Raw genomic sequence first — 21,960 nt, forward strand, 5'->3', positions numbered from 1 at the left:
TTAAAAGAACAGTTCTTGTCCTTCTAAAACTAATTATTCTAAATTCTTCCCCCCTCCCATTCGCTTGATAAAATTCAGATAGTAAAGGTGTATAAGTCAGTGGGGTTATTTTTACAAAGATCATTGCTTAGTGCTAGGAGAGTATCCAGAAGACAGGAAGTTGAGGATTGTGTTCTAAAGTTCTCTCAAGAAAGGGGCACAGAGAAGCTCCCAGTTGTACGGGCCGAGCAACGTCCATGTTGGACGTGCTTTGATACCACCTAAAATCTCTTCTATCCGAGTTCAAAGCCGGAACCATTCCAAGGTTTTCAGGGAAAAAAAATGAGGAGACACTAAAACGATTCCAAAGCCACAGCTATTATTGCAAACATTCACTATTTTCACTTTTGCTTTCCATATGCAATGCACTGTACATACAGTGGGCACCGTATAAGCACATAGCAAATTTGAAAAATATTATCAACAGTGCTTTAGAGAAGATGAAACTGAGATACGAGGAATCATAAACTGTCCAACATCACAGGGGCAAAAAGTTCACCTCAACAGAAACCTCCCACGAACCACAAAAACATAGCCGAGGAAACCTAAAAAGGCTGTACCCCAAGCGGGGCCGGTAAAGTCAGAAAACACTAGGTTGGGGTAATCACAGACCCAGGACAGAGATATCTAAAAGCCCACTCGCCCTCACTACTGCTCTCGAACTTCCTCTGAGGTGCAGAGGCGCTGATGGGACACCCAGAAGTTGCGAGAAAGGGTAGAGCTAACTGATAAGGCCAGAGAAAGCCCGCTAAGATTTTTTGAAGGCCGTAAGGTAAACATGTTGAAAACTATAACTACTCACTCTGCCTACACCTAGTGAAAAAGATGCGGCAAAATCAACAAGGCGTAGCTAGCGCCCGTCAGAAGCTCCGCGGCCTCCACACCCGTCCCAGCATCCTTTGCGTCGCTCACAGGCAAGCCCTGGCGCGCATTGGCCCCTTCGGCCGCCGTCTGCCGGTAGTTACTATGGAAACGCAGCTGCCATCGCTATGTCTCTGCAAAAGACCCCTCCGACCCGGGTGTTCGTGGAACTGGTTCCCTGGGCTGATCCAGGCCGGGAGAACAATCTGATCTCAGGCGGAGTGACGCAACCGGGCCTCCACCACCCCATCTCCACAACACAAGCCCAAACTGCGACCCGCGAGGTGCACGTAAGCGGCACCGCAGAAGTTTCTGCGGGCCCCGATCGGGCGCAGGTGGCGGTGCGAGTGAGCAGCACCAAGGAGGTGGCGGCCGAAACCAAAAAGAGCGTTTGCCGCCGTCTAGATTACATCACGCAGAGCCTCCAGCAGCAGGGCGTGCAGGTGAGATTTCCGCAGGGGAGGAAATACGAGCCAGACGACACAAAAGGCTTGGCAGATGGCCGGGTCCGACGGGCCCCTCATGCGGGAAGGGAGATGTGGAGGGTCTGGAGCGTTTAGGACGCCTTTGTCGCAAAGGTATTCCGGGACGCCAGGACCTGGCAGAGTGAATATTTGACCCATTCTTCTCCTAGATGAAGGTAATTATTGGCCGCAGGGAAATTAAAAGAATTAAATAATTAAAAGAATGCAAATTGGGTAGGTTTTTATCTGGCGATATTTGCTTCAGTGATTTTGTTTTTAAATTTGAAGTGATTAAATGTTAAAACTTGAAATGTTAGTTGTAAATATTTGCCCAAGTTGAGTGCTGGACACTAAATATTTTGTTTTGTTTTTATTCTGCACCATGGAATTGGCAAGTGAAGAGCATGACCTGCTTCCTTCCAGACCTGTAAAACTTTGCATGGAATGGTTCTTGAGTATGTTCCACAAACAGTAACGTTGGGGAGTGGGAAAGAAGTTGAATCCATTTTCATTTTATAATGATTGCCCCAAAATTTCTCTGGCCTTTTTAGATTTAACTTTAAAAAAAAATCAAGCCAGTATTGTAGATGCCACATATATGAAATATTTCTACTTACATTTTTTTTTTTTTTTTTTTGAGGTGGAGTTTCACTTTTGTCACCTAGGCTGGAGTGCAATGGCGCAGTCTAGGCTCACTGCAACCTCCGCCTCCCGGGTTCAAGCAAATCTCCTGCCTCAGCCTTCCGGTAGCTGGGATTACAGGCACCTGCCACCATGCCCAGCTAATTTTTGTATTTTTAGTAGAGACAGGATTTCACCATGTTGGCCAGGCTCGTCTCAAACCTCTGACCTCAAGTGATCCACCCACCTCAGCTTCCCAAACTGCTGGGATTCTGTACACGCCTGAGCCACTACGCCCAGCCCATTGTTCATTTTCAAACAGCACTTAATATTGTTTTAGTTTGTTTGGTCTGCTCTAATGAAAAATCATAGACGGGTAGCTTATAAACAACAGAAATTTATGTCTTACAGTCCTGGAAGCTGGGCATCCAAGATCAAGGAGCTACTAGATTCGGTATATAGTGTATGCTAGTAAAAATTACCCTGATAGCTCTGCTTCCCCTTTATTTGCTTCTCTCTCCCACTCTAGGCATAAAATGACCTCACAATATCTGGTCCTCCCTTCACACAAGTGTTTCCATCACTCAGGATGCATATCTAAGTTCTAGTGCAAAAGGGGACTATGAGTACATGCTGAAGGGACTGTTTAACTCCTTTAACACGTTATAGTATGAGCAACACTAATGTAAGATTCCTCTAACAGAGTGCAGCTAAAAGAGAGACCCTTTTCTCCTTTTTGCTTCACAAAAGACCACCTCAGCCACCATGACACCACCAGCAGGAGGTACTGTCCACAGGAGCAGCAGAAGAGAACTTACCCTATGTCATGAAATATCAAGACATAACAGTTCTTGCAATGGACTACATGTTTGTGTCCCCACAAAACTTGTATGTTAAAACCTAATCCCAAGTATGATGGTATTTGTAGGTGAGGCTTTTAGGAGGTAATTGGGATGTGAGGATAGGGCTGTTTATAGATGAGAACTCCCAGGACCAGAGTGATTATGGACAGGTGGCTTGCCCATGGTCACACTGGGAAGTGGCAAAATTTTAACCTTAGGGTCCATGCTCTTAACCACTACAGGGTGTTGCTTCTGTATTCTCTTGACAGTGGATAATGGAGGTTTTAGGTAGGGAAGATGTAGCTGATGCTATTGATACCACTACTTACATCCTGTGGCACTTCACATTTGTGTGCATGCGGGCCCAGCTTCCATCTGCCAACATTTGTAAAAGTGAAAGCTTTCCATGGCTACCAGAATCCACTCTGTCTGCAAATGGGGCCAGAGTGTAAAGCCAGGAAATTAAAGTCCTCTCCCCCAGCCCCAGCAGCCTTCATCTGAAGGCTAATGTGGAACTAGAATGACTGAGGGAATGAATGGAAAGATAACCCAGCATCTTCACCTCTTGGGGTAGGATAATTCTGAGGTATGTGTTCCATCCTGGTTCCTAGAGTTTCTCTGCAGGATTAAGTTTGAGTTGACAACAGCAGTAATTTTCTTGACAACACATCTTTTAGTGTCTTTCTTTTCCGTCTTGCATACCACTCTGTTAATGGTGTTTTTTGGAATCATCAAAATTAACTGTATGCAAATCTTTGTCTTAGGATCTGTTTTTAGGGGCACCTAAGTTAAGATAAGAAGTAGGGCAACAAATTGAACATAGGCATTGGCTACAGTTTTTCATTATTAAAAATGGTCACAACATGAATGTCCTCGTAAGCTACATATTTATACATGTCCTTAATTACCGGTTAAGTAGCCCTTATCCAAAATGCCTTACCAGAAACGTTTTGGATTTCAGAAGTTGTGGATTTTGGAATATTTACATTTTATATATGCCAGTGGAGTATCTGTAAACTGGAAATCCAAAATTCAAAATGCTCCAGTTTTCCTTGAGTGTCATGTTGGCACTCAAAAACTTTCAGATTTTGGAGATTTTGGATTTTTGGATTAGGAATCCTCAACTGGTAGTGTTCTTTGAACATTAATTCCTGGATTATGTATATTTGAAGGCTTATGAAAAATTATACTCTAAAAACATGTTTACATCTTCATTTGGCACAGTAGGCATTATTCTGTAATTTTACCAACTTAGTAGTTAAAAAAATGATACTGTCATTTCTTTTTTCTTCATCATTTGAACTTTTTGAATATAAATTTCTAGTTCAAAATATTTTACCCATTTTTCTATTGTCTTTACCTTATTAAATTTATAAGAACCTTAAAAATTAAGGTTACAAATAACCTGCCCAGGCTCAGTAGTTTGTGCCTGTAATCCCAGCACTTTGCGAGGCTGAGGCAGGCGGATCACTTGAGGTCAGGAATTTGAGGCCAGCCTGGCAAACATGGCGAATCCCCGTTTCTACTAAAAATACAAAAATTAGCCAGGTGTGCTGGGCGGCACCAGCATTTCAGCTATTCAGGAGGCTGAGACAGGAAGAACCGCTTAAGCCCAGGAGACAGAGTTTTCAGTGAGCCGAGATCACACCACTGCACTCCAGCTTGGGCAACACAGTAAGACTCTATCTCAAAAAAAAAAGACTGTAAATAGCATGTCATATATTGCAAAATTTTTTCAAAGTTTTCTATTTGCTGTCAAACTTGTATTGAACATATAAAATCTTAAACATTCAAAATGTTAAAGTTTTGTTTAGCTAAATTCATTAATTTTTTTTCTACCTTTGCATGTTATGTTTATTGGTGTAATGGGTTCTTCTCAAGCATAAAGCTTTATAACTTTTTTGTTCTACCTTTGTATTTTTTTTCTACCTTTGTATGTAATGTTTATTGGGTGTATTGGGTTCTTCTCAAGCATAAAGCTTTATACAATTTTTTTTTTAAGACACAAGGTCTCACTCTGTTGCCCAGGATGGTACTATCATAGGGTGTACTATCATATCATATCATATCATATCATATCATATCATAGGGTGGTACTATCATAGTTCACTGCAGCCTAAAACTCCTGGGCTCAAGCTATCCTCCCACCTCAGCCTCCCAAATAGCTAGGACTACAGGTATGCACTTCCATGCCCAGCTAATTTTTTTATTTTTTTGTAGAGATAGGGCCTTACTATGTTGTCCAGGCTGGTCTCAAACTCCTGGCCTCAAGCAGTCCTCCCACCTTGACCTCCTGAAGCACTGGAATGCCAGGCATGAGCTACCACACCTTGCCCAAGAGAACTATTAACTAATATTTCCTGGACTCTTAAGGAACCTTTGTAGTGCATTAGATATGTGTGCTGTGCTTGGTATTTACTTTGGTATAAGGATAAGAGTTTTGTTTTCTCTTAAATAGGTAAGTAGCTGTACTGACACCATTTACTGAAATTTGTCTTTCCCTTACTACATGTGCAAGAACCTTGCTTTATATAATTGAAAAGTCAAGTTGTAATATGGGTTTTCATCGTAAAGGCTCTACATATTTTGATGTAGTTCTCTTGGTTTTACCCTCACCTTCCTGCATGATACTAAAATGGCTACAACATTCCAAAGCCTTACATTTTATACTGTAGCTTAAAAACAATAGTCTGTTTTCTGAAACCACATTTATTTTTTTTAATCCTACAGCTCACTGTAAATGGAAAACGTAAACTTAAGTTTTGTGGCCAGAGAAATGCCAGACTAAGTAGCTTAGATTCAGATTTCTGTCTGTCTTTGAACCTAATCCTGTAGCAAATCAGATGTGATCATCCTAGGTTTAGACCTATTAGGGCTTACCCTAAATCACATAGTTACTTCTCAGAGGGAGTAGGAGAAGAATGTATGACATGAGAATTTTGAATTCCTTCTTGTACCTACTGCTTTGAAATGTTACTGGTTATTGATATTTGTAATCTTCAGATGTTCTTGAATTACTTACAGAATTAATTAGTTCATTTGATCCTTGTTATGGTCCTGTGTTAGTACTACACTGTTTATTATCTTTATAAAACATTTGTAGGGCAAGTCCTCCCCTTATTACTCTTCTGAAAAAATTTCTCTGTCTGTAAGGAACAGGGTTATATGCTAAGTGACAACATGGAATTATAGTCAGAAATTCCAGAGGATGGAAAATTTCTATACAACAAATAAAATGTCTGTTTATATTTTGCATTAAGTTTACAAACTAATTTCAGGATAACAGCTAATTTTACAATGTTGTGTCCCAGTCCATTTATTTAAATGCTTTGTTTTTCTGTAAAGTTTTTTGATTTTTGAAATACTCTTCAAATTCTTTGACCTAGGCAAAGAATTTAAGATGAAGACCCCAAAAGCAAATGCAACAAAATAAAAAATAGACAGATGAGACTTAATTAAACTAAAGAGCTTCTGCACAGCAAATGAAACTATCAACAGAGTAAACAGAAAGCCTATAGACAGGGAGAAAAATATTTGCAAACTATGGATCTGACAAAGGTCTAACGTCCAGAATCTATAAGGAATAAATCAAGAAGAATAAAACAGATAATCTTGTGAGAAAGTGGGCAAAGGAAATGAGTAGACACTTCTCAAGAGAAGCCACAGAAGCAGCCAACAAATATATGAAAAAGTGCTCAGCATTCCTAATTGGAGAGATGGAAATCAAAACCATAGTGAAATGCCATCTCATACTAGTAAAAATGATTATTACTAAAAAGTCAAAAAATAACAGATATTGACAAGATTATAGAGAAAAAGGAGTACTTATACACTCTTGGTGGAAATGTAAATTAGTTCTGCCACTGTCGAAAGCTGTTTGGAGATTTCTCAAAGAACTAGAAATAAAATTACCATTCAACCTGGCGATCCCTTTGCTGGGCGTATACCCAAAGGAAAAGAAATTGTTTGACCAAAAAGACACCCTCACTTATATGTTTATCACAGCCCTGTTCACAATAGCAAAGACATGGAATCAACCCAGGTGCCCATCAACAATGGATTAAAGAAAATGTGATACGTATACACAATGGAATACTATGTAGTCATAAAAAGGAACAAAATCATGTACTTTGCAGCAATATGGATAAGCCTTGAAGCCATTATTTTATGTGAATGCAGAAAAAGAAAACCACATGTTCTCACTTATAAGTGTGAAGTAAGCATTGGGTATACATGGACACAAAGATAAGAACAACAAACACTGGGAACTTCAAAAGTAGGGAGGGAGCACAGAAGTGGTCGAAAAAGTAACCAGGCTGGAGTGCAATGGTGCGATCTCAGCTCACTGGATCTCCTGGGTTCAAGCAATTCTACTGCCTCAGCCTCCTGAGTAGCTGGGATTACAGGCATGTGCCACCATGCTCAGTTAATTTCATATTTTTAGTAGAGATGGGGTTTCTCCACATTGGTCAGGCTGGTCTTGAACTCCCAACCTCAGGTGATCTGCCTGCCATGGCCTCCCACAGTGCTGGGATTATAGGCATAAGCCACCATGCCCGGCCAACAAGAGTAAAACTTTGTCTCAAATAAAAAAAAAAGAAAGAAAAAGCAAGCAGGTACTATATTCCCTACTTAGGCAACAGGATCAGTTGTACCCCAGACCTCAGCATCACGTAGTGTACCCATGTAACAAACATGCACATGTACCTTCTGAATCTAAAATAAATAAAATTTATATTGAATAGATGGGATGTTTTCCCAAAAGATTTTTAAAGACTTTTTTTTTAAGTTTTATGATTATCTGCATGTTTATTCTTTTTAATTTTATCCCTATGAATATAATTTTTTGGCTATTGAGATTGCTATCATTATGATTTGTGTTTCCCTATTGTTATGGTTTGGTTCTGTGTCCTCACCCAAATTTCATCCAGAATTGTAATCCCTATGTGTCGAGGGAGGTATCTGACGGGAGGTGAAAGAACTATTCTTTATGGTACTGGAAAGGTACAGAGATGACTTTACGTATTTGTCAAACCTCATAGAGCTGTAAATCACAATTAGTGAAGCCTGATGTATGTAAACTGGGGGGAAAAGGCATCAAAGAGCCTGTCACAGGATCAATCCCAGGGTAAAATTTATTCTCTGACAAATGAACCCAGTTTTTACAAATGAGTGACATAACTGTGCTTAAGGTGATAGGGCAGGAAGTGTCCTAAATTATTGGGAAATTGTTTGACTGGAAACTATAAGGATGAAGAATAAAGATACAAAAACTCTATGCTCTAGTTGGTAAATAAGTCTGAAATTGCTTTACGTATATTCTGGGATTGAACAAATAAGTGAATATTGGATGGTGGAATCCGGCTTTGTCACTATCAGAGAGGAAAGTTACAGATAAAAATGGAAGGTTAGAATGAATTCTGTGATTCGGGATTAGAGTTGTAAACATCGGTGTGAACTCATGTTTAGCTTTGCGTATTATACAAATGGAAAGATGGAGAAAATTTTATATGTTTGTGTGTGTGTGTGTGTATGTGTGTGTGTGTGTAAAACCTAGCTCAGTTTAGCTTTGTGTATTATACAAATGGAAAGATGCAGAAAATTTTATGTGTGTGTGTGTGTGTGTGTGTGTGTAAAACCTAGCTCTGTCTACTGAGAGAGCCTAGAAGGAATGATACACCAAAAGCAGTGAGCAGTCTCATTATTCTAGGACTGGGGCAGGGAAACTACATAAGCCTGTAACATCTTGTAACAGAAAGTAAGAAAGTGCTCAAAAAGTAAAGGAAAGGGGTACATCAAACAGATATAGGAGCCAACCTGAAAGAAGTCCCAATGGCCAAAGCTAGAACAATTTGAGCAACAAAAAAAGTAGTATTTATTGAGTGAGTGTGGGCTGCACTTAGTGACAGGCTTCCAGTTAATAAGGTATAGAAAGGGGGAAATAGTAACTTTACAGTGGAGGAACCTGGCATACACTACCTTACCCAAGTGACCAATGTTAGTATCTTGAGTAGTGTCATGTGGATATCAGGTACCGCGTGATGTGTTGTGATGAAAAAGGCATTTCATCTCTATGGTATTCTTTCCTAAAATTTATAACCATAGTGTAATCATGAGAAAACATCAAACAATGTCAAATTGACATTCTGCAAAATACATGAACAAAATTTTCAAGGTCATGAAAAACAAGGGAAGACTGAGAAACTGTCAAGAGACCAGAGGAGACTAAGACTTTTTGAATTAATGGAATACAGTATCATGGATTTGATCCTGGAGTAGTAAAAAGACATTTAAAAAAAAAACTGGTGAAATCCAAACAAAGTTTGGATTTTAGTTAATGGTTATCTTCTTAGTTTAGATGGATGTAGTATAGTATTGACATCAGAGAAGTCTGAAACTTGGGAATTCCATACTATCTTGGCAACTTCTCCATAAATTTTAAATTATTCCTAAATTACAAGTTTATTTTTAAAAGTTCAGGCCAAGTATGGTGGCTCATGCCTGTAATCCCAGCACTTTGAGAGGCCAAGGTGGAAAGATCACTTGAGGCCAGGAGTTTGAGACCAGCCTGGGCAACACAGCAAAATCCTATTTCTACAAAAAATTTTTTAGGAAATCCAGGCATGGTGGTGTGTGCCTGTTATCCTCCTAGCTACTCAAGAAGCTGAGGCAGGAAGATGGCTTGAGCCCAGGAATTCAAGATTATAGTGAGCCATGCTTGTACCACACTACCTTCTAGCCTTGGCAGCAAAGCAAGACCCTGTCAACCAATCAATCAACCAATCAATAGTTAAGAACAAAATGCAGAATATAATTTTATTTATGAAAAAGTCTGTATCTAGATATGTTTATATGCATTGACAGTTTATTAAAATATTTACTAAAATATTAACAGTAATGGGGTTTGAAAATGTTATTACTTTTTGGTTGTTTTCTCTAGTATCAGATTTTCTTTGATTAGCATGTATTATTTTTATTTTAAAAACTCATTAAAAACAAATATAGCAGTAAAAGATACTTTTCTTGCCAACTACCTTTCATAAAATTATTTCTTCAATCAGAAGTTTATCTAGTGAAGTGCGAGAAAAAAGAGATGTTTCATCACATACGTTTATATGTAATAAAAGATGACAAAAAAAGTTACATGTTAATCAAGTGAAAAAGTGATTATAAGCAATCTATATAGTACACACCTCTAATTCTTGCAGTTAGTCTTGGTCCAAAAATATTAAATGGAAAATTCCAGAAATAATCCATGTTTAAAATTGCACACCATTCTGAGTAACATGATTAAATTTCTCAGTGTCCTGCTCCATCCCACCTGGGGATGGAGCATAGCTTTGTTCCGTGTATCCATGCTATATGTGCTACCTACCTATTAGTCACTTGTAACTCTCTTGGTTATCAGAGCAGAAAAAAATAAATACATATATAAGATCGGATACTATCTATGGTTTCAGGCATCTGCTGGAGATTTTGGAACATATACCCTGTTGATAAGGGGGAACTACTGTACTGTTTTGTACTTAGCTGTATTCTAAATTTTCCACAGTGAGTAGATATTACTTTCATTAAAAAATATTGCATTAGTATTTTCATGGGATTGACAGACATCAGAGCTATATTTGGAACTTTAGTCAAAAGCTTTTAACTTAGATTAAACTTTTTAGAATTTTTCTGGATAACATAAACTGCTTGTAATTAGTTTATATCTTAAAATTTAGACTTAACCATGTCTCCTCCAAATAACATAATTAAATTATTTGGCATAATCATCATCATATATTGATTTGGCATATATTTTTAAAGATACAAAAAAATTACATAAAATATGTTTTGCCTGTCCCCAAGAATGTGAGTAGCTGAAGATTTTATTCACTGAATTAAAAAACCCTTTTGGAAAGTAGATAAGAAATTTAACCTTTTCGTCAGAATTATATGCCCTGTATTTACCCTGAGAATAAATAAGTATTAATACTACTTTTCTAAAACCCGAGTGGCTCAGGTATATGTTTCAAGAAATATTTATATCATAGTGGTATAGCATCCACTTTTGGTGAGTGCCTTCTCTATGCCAAGTACTTGATACGTATCTTCTCATTAAATCCACAAAACGATGCTATATATGGAGTACGTGGTATTAATCTGATTTTATAAATGTGAAAACTAAGGCTCAAAAAATTGAGCACATGATAGGTATTAGGTAATTTTGTATTAAATAATTTGTAAATTATTTTTTAAAACTTTGACACTCAACATTAAGTATACCTTACGTGCAAACAATTGCTCATATATATCACTATATGTTCATACTTTCTTTATAAGCAAATATAAATAATAAAAGGAGTGACATTTATGAAATTTTAAGCAAATATTTACAGATTTCTGAATTTATTTTATGACACTTTTAGGAAAGTTCTAAAACATCGGGCAAAGTTCTTTTACATACTTTATATCTTTCTGATTTTAATTAGTTTAGGTTTCTAATTTATGTTTTATAGTAATTGCGTCAAATAGGTAGTAATCATATACTCTTGGACTTTTGCTGTTTCAGGCAGAAAATATAACTGTGACAAAGGATTTTAGGAGAGTGGAAAATGCTTATCACATGGAAGCAGAGGTATGTACTTACCTTAAATAATTGGAAGCAGCATGATTTTTTGGAGACAGTTTGTCATTTATTTTTATTTTTGAATTGAAATGAATATTGAAAAATGCTTCTCATATTGATAGATTATTTTTCTCAAAATCATTTGGTGTTATATATCTGTTTCAGCTTTTAAATAAATTTAATGAGATTTAAGAGAAGTTGTTTTAAATTAAATAAAAATAGCAAGTGGAAAATAGCAGTTAATTGCCACTAAATAAAATTTTAATAATAGTATCACCTAATTCACAGGAAACCATACAGGAGAGAAATTACTTTTTACATAAAAAGCAATAAAGTCCTAACATAAAGAATTTGAAATGATTTTCAACATTCTTTTGTTTTGCAGTGCAATTTTTCTGTATTGTGATAAGTATTATTTAAAAATGAAAACCAGGCTGGGCGCAGTGGCTCACACCTGTAATCCCAACACTTTGGGAGGCCAGGGCAGGGCTCATGAGGTCAAGAGATCAAGACCATTCTGGCCAGCATGGTGAAACCCCATCTCTACTAAAAATACAAAAATTAGCCAGGCATGGTCACGTGCACCTGTAGTTCCATCTACTCAGGAGGCTGAGGCAGGAGAATCACTTGCACCCAGGAGGCAGAGGTTGCAGTGAGCCGAGATCATGCCACCACACTCCAACCTGGGCAACAGAGCAAGACGCCTTCACAAAAAAATAAATAAATAAATAAAAACTATTCAACCTTTACACAAATTTAAAAGAATAAAACTATTTTCTTCAATATACTTAATTAATAATAACATTTAGTTCCTACAACTGCCTATACTTTTTACTTATATTTAAAGATCTGATGGTTAGGCCATCAGAAATGAAATCAGAATATATTCTAGTGGTGGTTAGGTTACAGGACTGCTGTTTGTGATTCCAAACATTTTGGAGTATGTTTCTACTCTGTGGCATCTCCTTGTAACAGGAAACAAAGAAGAGTGGGGTTATATTGGAATCTTGTATATTAAATGAAAGAATCTTTATCTTTTGAAGTAGAAAATGTCTCCATCACCTGTTTCTATCTTCAGGCGGATAATACATTATTTTTCTGATTTTAAAGATGTGACCTTAGGTTCAAATCACTTAGGTCCAGATTTCTCAAAGGTCATATAACAAGAATTAGATTAGAAATTAGAACGCTGGATTCTTATCTCTGGAGAAGCAACTTCCACCATATTGTTTGTTGCTCCAGTGCTTCCTGTAATCATTTTGTGATTTCGCCACTTAAAATTTTACATCAAGGAATTTTTAAGTTACTCATTATGATTTGAGGGATCCGTTTGGCAAAAATTATTTTGTAGTAGTGGAAACTGAAAAATACCTTTCAAAACAGTATGAAGAGCAGTATGATCCAAATTGTAGAGGTTAAAAGCCGGTAGTATGTTAGAGCACTCCTCTGGTAATTATCCCCTGTTAGCACTTCAGACTATAATGAATATAGATAGGAGCAACTTATCCTAGTTAAGGAGGTTTATTGTGAAAGTACCAAGAAAAAGAAAACAGTTCCACAACTACACAGCCAGGCTTCGTGGAAAACTGAAATGTGTTTGAACCACTGAGTAGTTCTAGGGACTGACCTTCCAGATGCAGAAAGAGAGCATTAAAGCTGCTTGTTTTAAAACGTGACTAAATGAGAATGTCGCTAAATTCTGTTCCTTTTTGTTCGGCTTTACTAGAATCTAATTATATTTGGTATAGGGATTCCAGGTAGCCCGATTCGTATCATATCACACAGCCCAATACATGATTGCCCTTAGGCCAGCACCAGCAGTCAGTGGAAACCAGAGTATTGGGGTCACAAGATACAAAATGTACCAACCTAAGCATTAGTAACAATATGTGGCTTTATGGTTATGGATTTAGCAAACACTAAAGCCTAACATATAACACATACCAGTATTCTTAAGTACTGTTAAATACATGGAATGGGATTAGATGGTTGGTAGACTGCTGCTACAGCTCAGTAATAGAAAAGCAAATAACCTAATTTTTAAATGGATGAAGGACTTGATTAGACATTTATCAAAAGAAGATGGCCAAAAGGTATATAAAAAGTTGCTCAGCATCACTAATTATCTGAGTAATACAAATCAAAACTACATTGAGCTATAACCTCAAACCTGTTAGAACGGTTATTATCAAAAAAGCAGAAAACAGTGTTGATGAGAAAGTGGAAAAATTAGAATGCTTGTGTACTGCAGGTAGGAATGTATGATGGTGGAACCATTATGGAAAACAATATACAGGTTCCTCAAAAAAATTAAAAATAGAACTACCATATGATCCAGCAATCCCACTTCTGGGTGTATATCCAAAAGAACTGACATTAGAATCTGGAAGAAATACCTGTACTTGCATGTCCATTACAGCATTATTCACAATAGCCAAGCTATAGAGGCAACCCAAATGTCCATTGACAGACAGATGGATAAAGAAAATGTGTTGTATACATACAGTGAAATATTATTCAGCCTTATAAAAGAAAGGAAATCCTACCATTTGCAACATTGCTATGCCTGGAAGACATTATGTTAAGAGAAACGTCAGTGACAGAATGATAAATACTGCATTATTCCACTTACATGAGGAGTCTAAAATAATCAAATCATAGAAGCAAAAAATAGAAGCTGGTTACCAAAGAATGGAGGGAAGAGGAAATGGAATTTCTTACTTAATGGGTATAAAGTTACAGTCATGAACTTTATAGATGAATGAATTCTAGATATGGGCTGTACAGCATAATGCCTACAGTTAATACAATGTTATGCGTTTAAAAATGTGTTAAGAGGGTAGATCTCATGTTGTTTAATGTCATACACATACACAAAGCAAAGGACACAGGAAAATTCTGGAGGTGATAGATAGGTTTATTGTCTTGATTATAGTGATGATATCACAGGTGTGCATATGTCCAAACTCATCAAATTGTATATTCTAAATATGTGCAGTTTGTACATATAAATTACACCTCTCAATATGGCTCTAAGTTTTGTTATTTTTTTTTTTTTTGAGACAGAGTCTCACTCTGTCACCCAGGCTGGTGTGCTGTGGTGTGATCTCAGCTCACTACAACCTCCGCTTCCCAGGTTCAAGTGATTCTCCTGCCTCAACCTCCAGAGTAGCTGGGATTACAGGCACATGGCTAATTTTTGTATTTATAGTAGAGACGGAGTATCACCATGTTGGCCAGGCTGGTCTCAAACTCCTGACCTCAAGTGATCTGCCTGCCTCAACCTCAATGGGCTGGGATTATAGATGTGAGCCACCCAGCCTGGCCTAAATAAATTTTTTGAAAGATTAGATGAAGCCAAACACAGTGGTTCATGCTTGTAATCTCAACATTTTGAGAGGCCAAGGTGGGCAGATTGCTTGAGCCCAGGAGTTCCAGACCAGCCTAGGCAACATGGTAAAACACTGTCTCTATAAAAAATACAAAAATTAGGTGGGCATGATGGCATGCACCTGTAGTCCCACCACTCTGGAGGCTGTGGTGGAAGGATCGCTTGAGCCCATTAGGTGGACGTTGCAATGAGTCAAGATCATGCCACTACACTCTAGCCTGGGCAACAGAGTGAGACTCTGTCAAGAAAAAAAAGAAAGAAAGACTTGAACGTAAGACCTAAAACCACAAAAAACCTAGAAGAAAACCTAGGCAATACCACTCAGGACATAGGCATGGGCAAAAATTTCATGACTAAAACACCAAAGCAAATGCAATAAAAGCCAAAATTGACAAATGGGATCTAATTAAACTAAAGAGCTTCTGCGCAGAAAAACAAAAACAAAACCTATCATTGCAGTGAACAGGCAACTATAGAATGGTAGAAAACTTTTGCATTCTATTCCTCTGGCAAAGGGCTAATATCTAGAATCTACAAGGAACTTAAACAAATTTACAAGAAAACAAGCAAACAACTCCATCAAAAAGTGGGCAAAGGATATGAACAGACACTTCTCAAAAGGAGACATTTATGTGACCAACAAACATATGAAAAATAGTTTATCATCACTGGCCATTAGAGAAATATAAATCAAAACCACTATTCCAGTTAGAATGGTGATGATTAGAAAGTCAGGAAGCAACAGATATTGGAGAGGACGTGGAGAAATAGAAATAAGAACATTTTTCATTGTTGGTGCGAGTGTAAATTAGTTCAACTATTGTGGAAGACAGTGTGGCCATTTCTCAAGGATCTAGAACCAGAAATACCATTTGACCCAGCAATCCCATTACTGGGTATATACCCAAAGGATCATAAATTATTCTGTTATAAAGACACATGCACACATATGTTTATTGAAGCACAGTTCACAATAGCAAAGACTTGGAACCAACCCAAATGCCCATAAATGATAGACTGGATAAAGAAAATGTGGCACATATATACCATGGAATACTAAGCAGTCATTAAAAAGGATGGGTTCATGTCCTTTGCAGGCACATGGGTGAAGCTGGAAACCATCATTCTCAGCAAACTAACAAAACCAAACACTGCATGTTTTTATTCATAAGTGGGAGCTGAACAAAGACACGGGAAGGGAGCATCACGCACCAGGACCTGCCAGACGCTGGAGGGCTGGGGAGGGATAGCATTAGAAGAAATACCTAATGTAGATGACGGGTTGATGGGTGCAGCAAACCACCATGGCACAGGTATACCTGTGTAACAAAACTGCATGTTCTGCACATGTCTACCAGAACTTAAAGTATAATTTTTTTTAAAGTCCAAAAAGAGAGCACAGAGAAAATGAAAGAGAATAAAAGAATCAAAAAAAATTTTCTCCAAATACCAAAATGCAGTATTTGAATTTTGATATTCAATGGACCCAGTGGGTACCCAACAAAATGAACAACAACAACAAAAAAAACTCATCAAAGCACATTATTGGAAATGTTAGAACCCCAGGAATAAAATGACCCCAGAAGTTCTAGAGAAAGAAAAATAGTTCACAGACCAAGGGTTAGAAATCTGAAGAGCAAATGGACCTCTCATTGTCAACACTGGAAGCCAGAAACTGAAAGGCAAGACAGCAACATCTTCCAATTCTGAGAGAAAACAATGTCTAATCTAGAAATTCTTACCCAGCCAAAAAACAATCAAGGAGAAGGTAATAAAAGGACAGCAGACAGGGTTGGCCGGAACTGTCACACTGTCCTTTATTTGGCCGGGATCTGATGGATTAATGCCCTCTTAAAGATGTTAAAAATGTGGAACATTACTCCTACATACAAGGTCTCAAAACAATTCCCTACCGTGCATGAGGAAGTAAACCAAGAAAGAGAAAAACAGGAGTTCCCAGGTAATGGCAAAGGAATGTCCCAGATTTAGGGGACAGGAGAACTAAGGGCCTCAGTAAAACATCTCCAAGAAAAATAATAAAGGAATTCATAGATTAGCCAATTAATTTTCCCTACTTATTTGACTTTTATGACTCTTATCAGAGGGTTTGAAGGACATGTACAACTAAGAAAGCAAACAAATAAAAATGAAGTGATTATTAACTCCCAGAAATTCAATGAACACTAGAAGAAAAGAAATGCAAGCACAGTATACTATAATCAGCTGTAAACAACTAATCATAATATCACAAACACTGACTATTGATTTAATTTTAAAAAAAGAAAGTTTCTAAGTAATGACTTTAATAGTAGGTGAATGACTGTGTGTGGGAAGGATGGTTGGATTAAAATCTTGGCTTTGTGATGTGCTCTTTCCACTTCTTAAATTATTTTCATGTTATAACCTTAGTGTTTAGAGGAAGTCTTTTTTTTTTTTTTTTTTTGAGACAAAATCTTGCTCTTGTCACCCAGGCTGGAGTGCAATGGCGCCATCTTGGCTCACTGCAGCTTCCGCTTCCCAGGTTCAAGCAGTCCTGCCTCAGCCTCCGGAGCAGCTGGGATTACAGGTACCTCCCACCATGCTCGGCTAATTTTTGTATTTTTAGTAGAGACAGGGTTTCACTATGTCAGGCTGGTCTCAAACTCCTGACCTCAAGTGATCTGCCTGCCTCAGCCTCCCAAAGTGCTCGGAGTACAGGAGTAAGCCACCACACCCGGCCTAGAGGAAATTTTTAATCCTGTGATATAATAGGCATTCAGTACTGTGTATCAGATAGAAAAAGTGGTAGTATAACTACTCACACAGTTTTCTCCCTCCTCTTTCCCCATTCTTTTTCTTGCATGCATGCTATGTGTTAAACATTTTCCATATGTTATTCCATCCAATCTTTTTTAACTATTTTTATTATGATATATTTTATATATATATAGGCATGAATATATAAGACTCATTCCATTTTCAGACATCTGATCAATACATGAAGATAAAATGTTGATTCACTCGTAGCCATCTATTAGTGTACCTCTCTAAGAAGAAACAAAACAAAGTAAATACTTCTTCCTCAAAATATATCCTTGAAGTTCATTTTTATATTGATGCTACTTTTTTCTTTTCCAGGGTAAGAATTCTCTGGCCATTTCTTATATGACAAACTCTTTCCTTAGTTAGCCAGTTTCATTCTAAACCATCTACAGCTACATTGTTCTACTTATTATGTGGCCAATGCAAACTAGAGAATGTTGCTTATCTCCCTTATTCTAGAGCATTTATTTCTAATAACACACATAGACTGAATTAACTTTTTGGCATTTGCATCACATTGTTTTCTCAATTCAGCTTATAGTCATAATAATTATAACCAGTAAAAGTGTCTTTCTCATGTGCTACCTTTAAATCATATTTCTTCCATCTTATACTTTGTTATTGCTATTTCAGTATGAACCTTGGGATTTTATATTTATTTCTATGAAATTTTATCTTAATTAGGTTTTATCTGTGTTTCTAGTCTGTGAAATAGCAGAGAAGTAAGGCTCATAATAAGGAGAAAAATCAAATCAACTCAGAAGTGACAGATGTTAGAACTAAAAGACATGGTCATTAAAAGTTATTTTAACTGTAGTTCACATGCTCAAAAGTTAAGGAAGGATGTGCAAGATATAAAAAAAAAAATTGAATTTCCAGAGATGAAAACTATAGTGTATGAGATAATAAATACATCGAATGAATAGAAATTAACAGCAAATTAGACATTACGCAAGACATGCTTAGTGAACCTGAAAACATAGCAATAAAAACTATCGATAATGAAACACAGAAAAGAAAGACATAAAAATAAGTTAATAAACTATAGGACAACATAAAATAGCCTATTATACATATACTTGAAGTCCCAATGCAAAGGAGAGTGGGGGACAAGAAAAATACTTGGAAAAATTATGACCTCAAAATCTCCAAACTTGTTGAGAATTATAAACTCATGGAGTCAAAATGTTCAACTAACCCTAAGCACAATAAATTTTTTTAAAATATGCCAATACATATTATAATCACATTGCTCAAAACCAGTGATAAATCATAAAACAGCCATCGGAGGGGAAAAAAGACATATTATCTACAATGGAACAAAGGTAAGACAACAAATTACTTGTTGAAAACAATGCAAGCAAGGAGACAGTTCAGCCACATCTTTAAAATAGTAAAAGGAAAAAAAATGTGTACACACACACACACACACACAATCAACCTAGAGTTTCTAGTAATATATCCAGTAAAAGTAGTGCTGCAAAACAAAGACCAATTAAAGACCTGTCCAGTAAGCTAAAAGAATTCCTTACCTGTAGACCTGCACTATGAGAAATTTAAATGACATAGTTTAAGCAGAAAAGAATGATATCAGAAAGAAACAGGAATTTACACAAAGGAATGAAGTGTACTGAAAATGGTAACTACATGGATTTTTCTTAATATAAATCTAATTAGAAATCTCTATATTTATATAAAAGATAATTGCCTAGGCCGGGCGTGGTGGCTCACCTCTGTAATCCCAGCACTTTGGGAGGCCAAGGCAGGGGGATCACCCAAGGTCAGGAGTTTGAGACCAGCCTGGCCAACATGGCAAAACCCCATCTCTTCTGAAAATGCAAAAATTTGCCAGGCATTGTGACGCATGCCTGTAGTCCTAGCTACTCGGGAGGTTGAGGCAGGAGAATTGCTTGAACCCAGGAGGCGGAGGTTGCAGTGAGCCGATATCACCCGATATCACTGCACTCCACCCTGGGCAGCAGAGTGAGACTCTGTCTGAAAAAAAAAAAAAGATAACGGATTAAAGAACTGATAATGATGAACTACAGGGATTGTAACATGTAAGAATAAAATATATTAAAAAGTAGCACAAAAGTAAGGAAGGGAAGAACAGAAGTACAATGTTATATTGTTGTATGTGAAATGCAATGCTATGTCTTGAAGGTAGATTGTAGTAAGTTTAACATGTATTCTATAAATCCTAAATCAAACACTAAAATAATGGAATTACAGCTAATAAGCCAATGAAAGCTATGAAATAATATAATAAAAGTATACAAAAGAATACAGAAAATGAAAAAAGGGAAATAACAAGACCACAGGTTTAAATTTAACCATATTAATAATCACATTAAATGTAAATGGTCCACATACCTTCATTCAAGTACAGAAATGTTATATTGTATTAAAAGAGCAAATGCCATTTATATGCTGCCTGAGAGAAGTGTACTTTAAATATGAAGACATAAATCAGTTAAACGTAATGGGATGGAGAGAGATATACCATGCTACCATAAATGAAAAGAAAGCTGAAGTGGCTGTAATAATCAAAGTAGATTTCAGGGCAATGAATATCGTAGATAAAGACAGTCATTTCATAATGATCAAACAGTAAATTAATGAAGAAGACATATAGTACTAAATATGTATATTTATAATAAAGCTTCAAAATACTTAAGGCAAAAATGATAGAACTATAAGGAAAAATAAGTAAGTCTACAGTTTTTGTGGAAGATTTAAATACCTCCCCTTTTCAATTGTTGATAAAACTATAGACAGAAAGTTATTAAGAATATAACAGATTTGAGTAATACTATCAACCAATTTGACCTGCTTGACATTTATAGAATACTCCAGAAACAGCAGCCTACACATTCCTTTCAAGTGTACATTGAACATATGCCAAGGTAGACTGTATTCTGGGTTATAAAATAAGTCTTGATAAATTTAAAAGTATTTGGCCAGGCACAGTGGCTCACATCTCTAATCCTAGCACTTTGGGAGGCGGAGGCAAGCAGATCACCTCAGGTCAAGAGTTCAAGATCAGCCTGGCCAACATGGTGAAACCCTATGTTTACAAAAATACAAAAATTAGCCACACATGGTGATACACGCCTGTAATCCCAGCTACTCAGAAGGCTAAAACAGGAGAATTGTTTGAACTCGGGAAGTGGAGGTTGCAGTGAGCCAAGATTGCACCATTGCACTCCATCCTGGGCAACTAAGCGAGATGCCATCTCAAAAAAAAATAAGTATTTGTGTCATACGAAGTTTTCTGACCATACTGGAATTAAAAACCAGTAACAGAAGGGTCTCAGGAAAATCCCCCAAATATGCTGAATTTTAAAAACATACTTTTCAGTAACCCATTTGTCAAAGAAGAAATTTAAAAGGAAACTAGAAAGTGTGTAAGGAAGAAATCATGCCAATCTATACAAATTTTTCTGGAAAACTGAAAAGGAAGAAATATTTCCTACAAAACTAGAAAATGTAATTACAAGCAAAGAAAATTACAGACCAATATCCATCATAAACATGTAAAAATTATAAACTAAATTTTAGCCAATCAAATTTAATGATTTATACTCATACGTGTATACACATATGCGCACACACATGTATCCTTTACATGCATGTATAAATAATAATATTAATACATAATGACGAAGCATGGTATATCCCAGGTTGTTTTACATTCAGAAATTGGTCTATCTAATTCACTATGTTAATAGATTGAAAAAAATCACATGATTATTTCAATAAATGCAGAAGAAGCACTTAACAAAATCCATTATTTATTCCTAGTAAAAATTATCAGTAAAATAAGAAGAATAGGAATTTTCCTCAAACTGTAAGAGGAATCCATGAAAACCTACAGCTAATATCATAGTTAATCGTGAAACACTGAATGTTTTGTGCCTAAGATCAGGTACAAGACAAAGATGTCTTCATTCGTGTCCTCTTTCACTATTGTACTTGAAATTCTAGCTAGAAAAAGAATAGAAGACAGCTGGAAAGGAAGAAGTGAAACTGTCTTAATGCATGGATGATATGACCATTTCTGTAGAAAAGTTGATGGAATCTACAAAAAAGCCATTAGAACTAGTAAGCATCAAAAAAATTAAAATACATAGGGATAAATCTGTTATAAACATGTGAAAGACCTGTATGCTGAACACTGCAAAGCATTGCTGAGAGAAATTACAGAGGACCTAAATACAGAGAAACATAATATTGTTCATCATGGTTTGGAAGAGTCAATATTCCAGATATCAGGTCTCCCTAAATTGATCTATATAATCCTAATCAAAATCTCAGCCAGCTTTTCAA

General features: G+C 36.8%; 1 protein-coding gene across 7 annotated transcripts in view; it reads left to right on the forward strand.

The window, feature by feature from the left end:
- Nucleotides 1-1,002: 1,002 nt before the first annotated feature.
- Nucleotides 1,003-21,960, forward strand: part of IRAK1BP1 (interleukin 1 receptor associated kinase 1 binding protein 1) — a 76,306-nt gene continuing 55,348 nt past the window's right edge. For 6 of the 7 annotated variants that reach the window (XR_008480723.2, XM_035296173.3, XM_035296174.3 and 3 more), the window contains exons 1-2: nt 1,003-1,343; nt 11,382-11,447. Coding sequence is in view for 6 of the 7 variants with exons in the window: in XM_035296173.3 (XP_035152064.1) it covers nt 1,029-1,343; nt 11,382-11,447 (381 nt within the window). In the remaining variant the exon portion in view is untranslated. The other variant, XM_008994692.5, reaches the window with a different exon arrangement.

This window comes from Callithrix jacchus, chromosome 4 (assembly GCF_049354715.1).
Source record: "Callithrix jacchus isolate 240 chromosome 4, calJac240_pri, whole genome shotgun sequence".
NCBI lineage: Eukaryota > Metazoa > Chordata > Mammalia > Primates > Cebidae > Callithrix > Callithrix jacchus.